We start from the raw sequence: 11,996 nt of genomic DNA, 5'->3' as shown, positions 1-11,996 counted from the left end.
AAGGAAGAAATGCCCCTGGAAAGCCAGTGAGAGAGGTTAGTGAGACGCAGGCTCACTGCCATGGCTTCTGTTTGTCACAGCTTGCTTTCTGTGCCCAGCATGCGTGTGACACAGCACGGGGTTGCTTGGGTTTGGTGAGGGGTGGGGTGGTTTTGTTTTGCTTTGGGTTTTGTTTGGTTTCGCTGAGTGCATTCCCCATGTGTGCTGTAACAGTGGTGTACCTCTCAACTTTCAGTGGAGACAATGTCAGATCAGGGATCTGCATTTTCTTACATACTCCCAGAGGTGGAAAATCAGGAATGGGGAGGAGAAAATAATACATTGAAATTAAGCCTCTGATTGATAAATGTTGTCAGTAAATATGCTGCAGTCATTGACTATAATATGTTCTGTTGCTCTTGTGTGTAAGCACAACAGGGAGACTGGGGTCTCTTGCTGTTCTGCTTACAAACTCACAGCTGTATTTACACCCATGTGCCAATATACCAACCATCTTCTCCAGTGATTAAACAGTTTATATATATATATTTTTAGAACAGTGAGAGTTGAGAGGTATAAGAGATTCAGGTGTTTTAATTTCCTGATATACTATTGCAGAATGAAGAGTGCTACTAACATTCACCAGCTCCACAGTGTTGTCTTCAGCAATGCAAATGGGCCATGGTTTTCACTGTGCACTTCGGACATGGTTGGTTTGATGCAAAATAGGTTTTGGAATTTGTGTGTCACTGCTCATTAATGGAGGAAAGCGTTCTGCACTGTTGTCACAGCTCCTTTGAAAGCATTTCCAGAGAGCCTTGATTTTTCCTCTGTGAAGCTGCTCTTCACTCACCAGCCATATACAGTGTTTGAAAGATGAATTTCTAGTGAAAATTATTATTAAAGATAAAATATTCAGAGACTGCCTGAGTGCAGTTGCAGTAGCTGTGAAATGACCTTTTCCACACAGAAGGCAGTCAGTGTGGATGAGGCAGGAATTGAAGGATAACCTGGTTTGCAAGCTTCTACTGGTGCCAAGGGAGGGGGCTCATGGAAACACAGGGCACAGGGGTTCTTAGCAAAGCTGCTGTGATCCCCCAGTCACTGGCAGGCTACCCTGGAAAAGCCAGGATTTGTCCTGATCTGGTGCCTTGAAATACAAAGGTTCTCTGCTTTGGCTGTAGGTGCTGGGGCAGGTTCAGCTGCTTCAAGGTATAAGATCTTTGGTTCAGATTAAGTTTGTTCTCAAATGGCTGATCCTCTCATATGGATCAAAAAAGAGTGCTTGGGATAGCATCAGCAGACTGTACCAATCCAGAAATTTTATGGAAAATACTTCACATTCAGCCCTGCTTGTTCTCATCTCATACACCCTGAGAACTGTTCTCCCATTCAGCAAAACAGGTCATTGATTTCCACTATCCTCATTCATATTTATACATATTACTCAAAAAAAATTTTCTGCAGAGGGCATACTTGATACAAGTAATTAACAAAAAAGGAAATTAGATTTGGTGTGTTCTACCTGATCTGATTCCAGCAGTTTAACCCTAAAAAATTGACTTCAGTGAACCACTCTCCAGCTGAGTTAGTGCTCACTGATGGTTCTGGAGGGGCCTTGGTAACTTGCAGAGCTGAATATAAAATGCAATTGTCCACCTGCTTATGAAGGATATGAGCTAAGGTATAGAAGAGCTTTTGCTTTAGGTGTGAGTCCATATGTGCAATGGCAGATCCTGTGGTTTAAAACCCACCTGGCCAGGTTTCGATTCCATTAGTCACATTTGCTATTGTCATTGTGTGTAATCCCATGGATTTTGTGGCATTACTCAATATGAATAAGGGTATTAAAGTCCAAGTAACAAACAGGAAGGATTTTTCTTTTGTCAGGAAAGGGTTAGAAATCTCTTCTGCTGGAAAAGGCCATGCATTGTGTTGGGATTTCTCAATTTACTTTCCATCCACTCTTTCAAGTCTGAATGCTCCCCATTTATTTCTCTGACAAACTCCAGTATAAGATCGGTATTCTGTTACTGTGCCCACACCCATGGGCCTTAATTCCATTAGTCCCTAATGCAAATTCAGCAGATGTGAAACACATCGTTCTCTATGTGACCAGGAGTGATGTAGTTAGGGATTGCAGAAATAGGTGTCTTCTGCTTTCCAAGCAAATGGCAGCTGTGGATTTTATGAGTTGAAGTTAATACTGTCCATGTCCATTTTGAGCTTCATTGCTGCATTTCAAAGTGTCTACTAGTTTTTTTTTCTTACGCAGCAGCATTTTTCAACCTTTCAGTGCCTCAAGCACGGAGAAGACTTTTTCAGCTTTAATGTTAAAAAAAAAAAGAATGGAATTAATGCCTTCTTTGATAGCATTACTTTAGAAGTATGAATAATAATGGAAAGTTCTGATTTGTATTTTTCTCAGCTTTTAGGACAGTATTTCTCTCATTTGCTTCTTAATTAAAAATGTCAATGTCCTAAGTTTCAGTATGTGAGAGGGCAAGTGAGCAGCATTCAGTGGAAGCAGCAGAGCCCTACGGAAGCAGTGAGCTCGAGCACTAATTTAGGTGCAGACATTTCAGAAGAGGGTGCACTCATTGCACACACAGTACCAGAAAATCATCATGTCTTTTGTTCACAGCTTTTTGCACTCTCAGTTGACCTGGCTGTTACTTCCATGTCCAAGAGAGGCAAAAAATCCTGCTGGAAGTGCAGTGACACCCAGCTGAGGGTCTGCCAGTTGTGTGGCTGGAGCACAGCCACCACCTGCTCCTCTGGCCCGTCCTGCCATCCCAAGGCTGTCCCAGAGACCTGGGAGCATCCCCTGCTGCTGCATTTACAGCCCAGCTGTCAACATAAACTGCAGTCAGCAGTGCTTTATGGTCATGCTCTGAGCTCTAAACTCAGATGGCTCCGGAGAAGACATGATTGTTCAATTTTTATGCAGAGAAAATTAAGACCTGTGGTGGAGAGGGAGTGTGGATGCTGTGGGGGAGAGAGAGCTGTATCTCCTTGATCACTGCAGCATGCATCTGTGCAGCTTTTGAGGAGGGAGATCGGATTTAAAGCATGGTTATTTCAAATATACAGTACCAACTAACAGAGAAAGGAAAAAAATTACTATTGGACATTTCTGTAATTTTTAGGTATTAAAAAGTACCTAGGGATTTGTGGATCCTTAAGGACTTCTAATTGCCTGAACAATTTAACAGTTTATCCCTGTGGCATATGTCTGAAAGGTTTTTTTGTTTGTATTTTTGGTTGAAGTTATTCTTTCTAGACCTAGCCCTTTTTTGACAGAACAAATAGTATTATTTTCTGAGGATGCAGTTTAGCAGTCTGGGTTGTTCTAAGCCTTCGAAAGGGTGATTAGTCTTCCTGGGAATGAGTGGTGTTGAAATCCTGAAGAGCCCTGGAGTTTTCTAGAAACAACAGATTGCAACAAATCTGGATGAGAGACCATGACCCCATGGGCAGCCTCTCACAGCTGGCTACCGAGTCACAGCATCACTCTGGTTATACCAGAGGGGTTGATTCCCATAAAGCCATGTCAGAGTTTCAGGTAAGTAGAGCAGCCCAGTGCTTCTGCTTGGACAAGCATCTCCTGTATGTTCTTGATTTCATGTGTCAGATTTTCACTTGAGATGGTGTAAGTTGCGGGATCGATCTCAGTCTGCATGATGCCAGTGACAGAGATTATCCCTTACAGCTAAAATAAATGTGGTAGGATACATTTACTTTAAAATAAACTATGTTTTGACCAAAACTTGGCAGGAATCTTTCATACGCAGTTACTTGTCATACTGATGAGCAAATTACAAGGTTTTGCTTCAGATGAATAGGATGGCTATACATTTATGACTTATAGATGAAATTGCTGATTGATGCATCTGTTTCTTTGAACATTAGTGCAGTTAGCAAACTGTCACGAGATACCAGATACCAGAACCAAGTATTTCTTTGTATTTATATCTGGAAAGCTGTGTCACAGCACAGCTCACTGTTGAATGGGCAGCTTCCTGAACAGTTCTTGTTTAGATCCAGCCTAGTTTTGTGTAATGAATGCTAAATTAAAAAAAAAAAAAAAATCTAGCAACTTTAAAAAACTAGCATCTGAATGTAGAAGGTGGTAGTATTCCAGAAGAAAAAAATCCTGAGGTCATTCAGCCTAGAGAAGAGAAGGCTTCAGGGAGACCTTCCAGTACCTTAAGGGAGCTTGTAAAAAGGAGGGAGAGGGACTTTTATTGGGGCAGATAGCGACAGGACAAGGGGCAGTGGTTTTAAACTGAAAAAGAGCAGGTTTAGATCAGATGCTAGGAGATAATTCTTCACTCAGAGGATGGTGAGGCACTGGCCCAGAGAAGCTGTGGATGCCCCACCCCTGGAAGTGTTCAAGGCCAGATTGGATGGGGTCCTGAGCAACCTGGTCTTGTGAGTGGCATCTGTGTGCAGGGCAGGGAGGTTAGAACTAGAAGGTTCTTAAGATCCCTTCCAACCCAAACTGTTCTAAGGTTCTCTGAATAGTTCTAAGGAAATTTTTTTCTATTCCATAAAACCTGCTGAACTAAGGTCACTCCAGGCTTTTATTTACTGTAGAAATGTCAGCAGTGCATAACTACCACAATACGTGAGCATTGGGAAGAGGTTGGTGAGTCTGATTTTCCCCACAGGGGAGGTTCATTCCTGTTGCACTTGTGTCAGGAGGCGAAGCCACCATGTAGGTGTGCAGTGGTAAGAGTCAAGCTCCAGCACAATACATGAAAGGCATATCCTGGATGCCCTGGTCATGTCCTTCCTCTGCTTGGGTGCTCCTTCCTCAAGGACCATGCATGGTGAGGACTCAGCATTCAGACTAATGCAAAGCATTTCTGAGAACCAGAGTTCAGAGCAGATGGCATTGCACTTCCCTGTGTTTTTCCAGACAAATATTCTATCACAACTGCTCCCAGAGAGTAACTCAAACCCCCTCAGGCCAGGGTGACATACAACTTTTTGAGTAATACTTCACCTCTTATAAGTGTTGAGTTGCTGGCACTTTGCAGCATGGAGTCTTCTTGAATTGGAGGTCACATGCACTTCTTTGCATCTAAATAAATCTTTCTTTAATGATTGTTTTCTAACTCCTCTTTTAACTCATTTATGTGTTTGGCCTCGACATCAGCCTGTGGCAATGAGTTCAGTAATACAATTATGTGCTGTGTGGAGTATCATTTCATTCTGCTTGTTTTAAGACCTTCTGTCTGCTCATTCCTCCTTGTCCTTGCAAGAAATCTTGAACACTCAGTCCTTGGTTTGGACACTTATTTTGCAGGGTGCCTAGATCTTAGTCATGTGCCCTCTTCAGTCATATTTTTTCAGGAGGGAGACTCCAAATAAGGTTCAGCTGTTTAAACCATGATGTCTCTATCATTGAGGTGCCAGAGGGTATTTGAGACAGTCAGAGAGGTCTAAAAATCTCACACAGCACTTGCAAGAGAGAGACACTTTCCTGAACAGCAGTGGGAGACCCAGACAAGGCATGCCAGGGGCTAAAATGGCAATTTTTGGTAATTCATTCTCCCCATCCTTGAGTCTGTTTGGTCTGTAATTGTAATGAAGCCATTTCTTACCACCCATCACCATTTGCTGCACTGGTGACATGAGTGTGAGAAGTTGCAGGTTTCATCTCCAGAATTTTATGGTTTGTTTATTCATCACTTCTGTCAAGGAGGCTGTGGTTATACCATCTTAGGATTTCAGAGTGGTTATGGGTGAGGGGGAATGCACAAGTGAACCACTGCATAGTAGTTAGCTGATAATTGTGGCATCTTTGTTTCTGCTGGGCTGTTGTCCGAAAAGGAAAGGATGTTTTAAGAATGATTGAATGAACTGAGCTGCTTAGTTTGGCCATCACTATATCTATCTTTGCAGGTATCCTGCTGGGTCCTCTTGGCTTTAATGATTTATTCAATTACTGCTGATCTGATGGTTTCTCTTTTTCCCCTTGATAGAACATTGAATGCTCAAACACTTGCAGCATCAGTCAGAAACTTTTCTGTGATGTCAATGGACTTAATTGTTGCTTTTGGTGAATGTTGACAGTGATGAAGCTTCATCACCATGGGGGGTGATGGCTTATTGCCAGCATGGTTTGCCATAGCCATTCAAGCCAGCATTGCTGTTAAAGTGTTCTGCACCCTTGGCAACTTTTCCTAGTGACAACCTGTTGGATTCATCCAGGAGAGTTCTGGAAGCCTCCTCTGGGGATGGCGGCGAGCGGCACTTGGAGAGTGATGGATCTGTAGAGTTTTCCTTCCAACGTGCTGCCATGTCCTCTTCATTTAATTTCCTTTGACTTTCTTTTTCAGGCCACAATGTAGGGAGCCTTTTCCACATGGCAGACGACCTGGGAAGAGCGATGGAAACCTTAGTGACCGTGATGACCGACGACAAGGTGTTAGAATAGCAAGATGTGTTTTACAACTTCAGGCGTTCCGCATGGTTTTTATAATATTCATACTACAAAGAGGATTAGACTGTAAGAGTTTACAAGAAAACAAATCTATATTTTTGTGAAGGGTAGTGGTACTATACTGTAGATTTCAGTAGTTTCCTAAGTCTGTTACTGTTTTGTTAACAATGGCAGGTTTTACACGTCTATGCAATTGTACAAAAATTCTAAGAAAACTACATGTAAAATCTTGATAGCTAAATAACTTGCCATTTCTTTATATGGAACGCATTTCGGGTTGTTTAAAAAAAATTTATAACAGTTATAATGAAAGATTGTAAACTAAAGTGTGCTTTATAAAAATAATTGTTTATAGAAACCCCCGTAAAAAAAACCACAAAAAAATATACTGAGGCAGTGCATTTGTTTAGTTTCATTTCAGCTCTGTAACTGCATCAGAGAGAGTCATGTCCTGTGTTCTTTTCCTTGCTTATCAAAAAGAAAAAAAAAAAAGTATTTCCTGCAGTGACACCAGAATGGCCACCTTACATTTCTCATTGGTTTTGTCTGATTAGGGCTGGCTTAGAACAAATAACCAAAAAACCTGAACTTCCAGTGAAGGTAGTTACATTTTATCTTTCCAATAAAATTAAGAATTACATGACTTACTGTCCTGGTTTTGGACAGCAATTAGCAACTACACAGCTAGTTTGCAATAATTAAATGAAAGAGCACATTACACGACAGAGCCTGCAAAAAAAAAAAAATTAAAAGAAAAAACTCGGATGAAAGAAGGAAAGAATTTAATGACCATCCTGTGTGCCAGTGTTTCCTCTGCTGACTAAATTCCTGGATACTATAACTAAAGGAACAAAGACATTGCCTTACTGGTTTGAACCCTGGGGCTCAGTGGCTCAGCAGGACTGGGGACGGCTCTCCCCCTGCTGCCACCACCTGTCACCTCTGCTGCAGAGGAGAGGAGAGAGGGAGATGTTCCCCCTGGCTCTCTGTGCGGTCAGCTTCTGACCCGAAGCACAAGTAGGTTAACCCACAGAGCCCTGTCCAGCTGCCAGTGCTGGTAATGAGCTTGGAGCTCCTCGACCCTCTGGAAGAGGAACCCAGAGCTTTCCACTGGAGGTGTCTCATCCTGCTGCAGCAGCCGGTCCCAAGGAGCTGTGGTGCTGTGGGCCACCTTTGGGAAAGGCTGTGGACAAGTTACTGCTGTTCTTGCCTCAAATGGTGATCAGGTGAAGGTAGTCACACTGCTCCATGAATATTTATCACCAAAACAAAGGCCCTGGTCCTTTCTCCTCCCCAGTTTCTCTGTACCAGTAACCCCCCAACAATTAACAATAACGTGAGAAAGAGAGGAGCTGATAGAGAAAGAGATAAGCCGGTTTGACTGCAGCTTGTGAGAGAGGTTTGGGTATGAGGTGCTGTCAGCAAAAGCTTTACCACTTCATTTTCTTAACCAGCTTTTAATTTTACCTTAAAATACATAGAAACACAACCATCTGACTTTATATTGCAAGAGTAAAAAATCTGTTACCTCTTCTTGTATGAAGTGTAACTAAACTTGGGAAAGATTTTATTTTGAATGCTAGTTAACATTGAACATGGCTAGTCATGCTATTTCTACCTCACTTTGGTTTTGTGGTGTTCCTGACAATTACATACGACAATGTTACATCATCACCACGTGTCCACTGTGTGACCAGGTCTCATTGTTTAAGTAATAACAACAACGGTAATCATTTACAAAAATAAGTACAATCCCCCCCAAACCTCTGCTTTCCTAATAAAGAGCTTTTTTAACAATTGATTACAATAGGAACCCTCACTATTTCTCATGGCCTTTTTTATCAGAAGGTTTAACTTGTGTTTTGAGAGAGAGTTGGGTTTCTTCTTTTCCCCCCCCTTATACGTTAAACCTTCTCTTCAGAAAAATTATGGAGGAAAAACAGATTGCACGATTGTTTTCATCAGGGTTTTGTTTGTTTTACTTTCTAGATCTTAGTTTTGGAGTGAGTCTGTCAAAAAGTATTTAAAAAGTTGAAAGCTTTATTGCTGCTTTTTTAAGCATAATTTGGGAATTATTTCATATTCCTTATAATGACAAAGTATTAAACTGTAAAACATAATCAGTGTAGTTGAATACATAAATACCATATGGCATGTTACTTCATCGTTACTCAGTACTGGTTTATTACTTGGATATCATAATATATTGTGTTTTAACACCAACACTGTAACATTTACTAATTATTTTTATAAACTTCTGTTTTACTGCATTTTTTCACAACATACCAAATTTCACCAAATATATGCCTTACTACTGTATTATATACTGCTTTACTGTGTATATCAATAAAGCACGCAATTATGTTATAAAAGGTGCAGGAGTTTTTGTGGAGCTTCAGCACTCACCCAGCACATCTCCCCTGCAATCCTTGCCATACTGCCCCTGGCCAAACCCCCCTGTTGGCAGCACCTCAGTGCCTCAGCTCTCCCAAAGGTTTTTCTCCCCTGCTGAAGTTGTAAACTTCCTGTGCTCCCCAAGCTTTTGGGGGTTTCCCTGCCCCACACCCAACAGGACCTTCAGAGCAGGTTGGTTTAGTCCGTGCCACCAGGCATAATGTTAGGAAAGCCCTGTCTGGGGCTTTGGGAAGTGGATGTTTCCATCAGAGAGGCTGATCACACATCATCCTTATCTCGGAAATGTGTAGGCTTTGATACCCAGACTCCCTTCAGCTGTGTCACGATGCTGTCTTTGAGCCACCTTTTGGTGGTAGAAGTAATGTGATGAAAGATAATAAAATTCAAAGGCAAAAACAGCATATGTTTGCCTATGATATCAGTAATACAGTGAAGGAGAAGGTGGGAATTTCCTCATTTCATTCACTTGAGGAAATAAATACACATCCCACATCTACTCTCCCAGACTCAAGTTACTCTGGATTCACTCCTACGTAAGTGAATCAGTGCGTGCCTTGCTGTATTGAAGTCTTCCCTGAAGACCATACAATTCACAATGCACAGCAGCCCCCAGTGATGACTATTTGAATTCAATTAAGCAAGAGGGAGGATAGCTCCACTCCTTTGCCCCACACCTGTGACCCCATGATTTACGACTCCCAGCATCCCATCAATAAAACCTGGTGTTCCTGAGTGGCTCTTAGGAATGTTTTCCATATGTATGTTCAGCAAAATATCCTCCTTATTTTAAGGACTGGTCAGTGTGTTTCCTTTGCTCTCTGGGCAGAAGGGAAAATGAGTTCTCTTTGAGTTTGTCTGCCTTGTTAACGTGCAGCCATTTACTCCTGGATTTCACAGTCTTTGCTCTGCCTTTTCAATAGATCTATGGCTAGATAGATAGATAGATAGATAGATTAGATATAAACCCTGAGGCCCTTCTAGCCAGGTCAGCAACACTGGGGGGGTTGGAGGTTCCCTTCTCAATGAGGCCACATGTCTCCTCTGCTCCCCTCTGCCCAGCACAGTGTCAGACCTTCACAGTTCAGGGCAGTACATGTTGGTCATCTGCTGCACGGCCCCTGATCGCCTCCTCTCAGCCAGTGAGTGCTGCCCAGCCCAGCCCTGGGCTGGCTGCTGCACTTCGGGAGCCCAGCACACCCCTGGAGCCCCATGGGGCTGTGTGGGCAGTGATGGGGCAGGAGAAACCAGAGAGGGGGGCAGCTAAGCTGGCAGGAAAAAGCACCCATGTCTTTTCAGCTAGGATGGGGAAAAGCGGGAAAGCAACGGTGTGCAGGATGCAGAAAAGATCTGCAGCTGCCAGTTTGTGTGGTTCGCTCCATGGTGGTGCCTGCAGCAGAGCATCCCCGGCCTCACTGGGCTGGGCAAGTGCCTGGAGTGCTGCATGAAGCACCAGTGCTTCCAAACCCACCCACGTGCAACCAGCGATAGCTGCCTGCACTGCTTTCCCAGGGATATTCCTACTGTGGTGTTCCATACCTCTGCACAGAGTGCCCTGTGGTGAAGGACAGCTACCAGCTTTGTGCAGGGTGGGGCTGAAGTGTTGACACCCTGCAGAAAGGATCTCTCTCCCCCCCTGCAAAGGTGCAGGAGCAGCAGGACCCACCTGGGGCCCAGCCCCAGCCCAACACCGTGGGCACTGCTCTGGCTGTGACCCATTTTGGCTGCCTCTGGGCACATGTGTGCAGTCAGGCTGAAAAACAATAAATCTTCCTCTTCTTGACTCAGGCTCACCAGGAATTTGTTTCGGCTCTGAGCAAGCATATCAACTTGCTAGAAAGTGCCATAAATCTGTGCAAGAAAAATGGGCCTGCTGAGACCAACTAAGGTGTAACATTTCCATACATGAACCCCATGAGCTGATAATGCTGCTCACCAGCTGAGGAATATGACTAGCAAATAAGTAGTAGCTCACAGTGCCAAAAACTTGGTATAAAATCGCCTGTGGTTAAAGGATTGATGAGAGTTAAGGAAATCTTGGAGCTATAGAAGTGAACTGTGGGACTTCACAAATACAAGGTGCTTTTCAGCCTATTGCCTAAACCCCTGCTGCTTGCCAACCCAAGGCTCATATTAGTCCGCTTGGCAATTGTTTACAAGATGTAAAAGCTTCTTTTTGTTGTTATTATCTGAGCATTACAATGGATATGCCATTTATTTAATAGCTGGCACATGCTTTTAAAAAGCTGAGTCCAAACAAGTTCTCCTTATTTGCTCACATAAGCAACCCAGTGCTTCTAAGACCTTCTCTCTCACTCTTTCTTATGCCCCTCTATGCACACATGCACAGATACAGGGAAAGAAAAAGCAACAGAACAGGATTTTACTGTTTTTCTTGCTGAATGGAAGAGGTTTTTTCTCAAAAAAATCTTCTCCAGGAATAACAGCATCCAAACCTATTGGTATGTCCAAATTTGCAGCAAGTGTTAAAAAAACAAAAGAGAGAGAGCATTATATACATATATTTCTATAACAGGAAACCAATAAATTAGGTTAATTCACTCAGCACTCCTATATTTGTTTCCTTCACACATGCTCTACTCGATGACCCAAACCAACAACACGGAGCGCTGTTCTGGAAATATAATCTCTTTCAGACCATGAACAACAATATAAGGAAGAGGAGGGTCTTTAAGAACACATTATTATATAAATTCAAGGACAAATTTAGTAAATCCATCACTTAGACCTCCATGAGGCTGTAGAAGATGGCTTGGTCCTGGCACATGTGGTCTTCTCACTTCTTCATGCCTGTGTGCCATGAAGCTGCCTCCAGCATCTCCACATCTCCCAGCTGCTGCAGCTCACTGCCACCACTCTGCTGTGTGCAAGGGAGAGAAAGAGAGCCATGTCCCTGCTCACCCCCAAAGCTGTGCTCTCACCTCAGCAAGGCAGAAGCTCCTTCTCTTCAGGCTCTTCAGAGGCAGCCAGCAAACAGCCGAGCAGCTGAGCTGTGAGGCAACGTGGGAGCTGGGGAGCACAGCAGTCAGGGACCACACCTGGACCACACCAGGTCAGGCCTTGCATGGTCATTCAGGGGACAAAAGAGACAGAGTGAAACCCCGAAGTGTTTGGAGGAACAGAAGTCAGG

The 11,996-nt window shown here is 43.2% G+C and overlaps 1 protein-coding gene across 17 annotated transcripts in view; it reads left to right on the top strand.

Annotated features, from left to right (window-relative positions):
- DMD (dystrophin) overlaps positions 1-8,805 on the top strand; it is a 1,090,817-nt gene extending 1,082,012 nt beyond the window's left edge. For 13 of the 17 annotated variants that reach the window (XM_048288670.1, XM_048288700.1, XM_048288689.1 and 10 more), the window contains one exon: positions 6,330-8,805. In XM_048288670.1, coding sequence (XP_048144627.1) covers positions 6,330-6,427 — 98 coding nt within the window. In that variant the 3' untranslated portion in view covers positions 6,428-8,805. Of the gene's footprint in view, positions 1-3; positions 36-6,329 lie in introns of all 17 variants that reach the window. The other 4 variants (XM_048288642.1, XM_048288730.1, XM_048288761.1 and 1 more) reach the window with 1 other exon arrangement.
- The last annotated feature ends 3,191 nt before the right edge of the window (positions 8,806-11,996 follow it).

Source organism: Corvus hawaiiensis, chromosome 2 (assembly GCF_020740725.1).
Source record: "Corvus hawaiiensis isolate bCorHaw1 chromosome 2, bCorHaw1.pri.cur, whole genome shotgun sequence".
Lineage (NCBI taxonomy): Eukaryota > Metazoa > Chordata > Aves > Passeriformes > Corvidae > Corvus > Corvus hawaiiensis.
The sequence above is the reverse complement of the archived record's forward strand: the minus strand, read 5'-3'. Positions and strand labels throughout refer to the sequence as shown.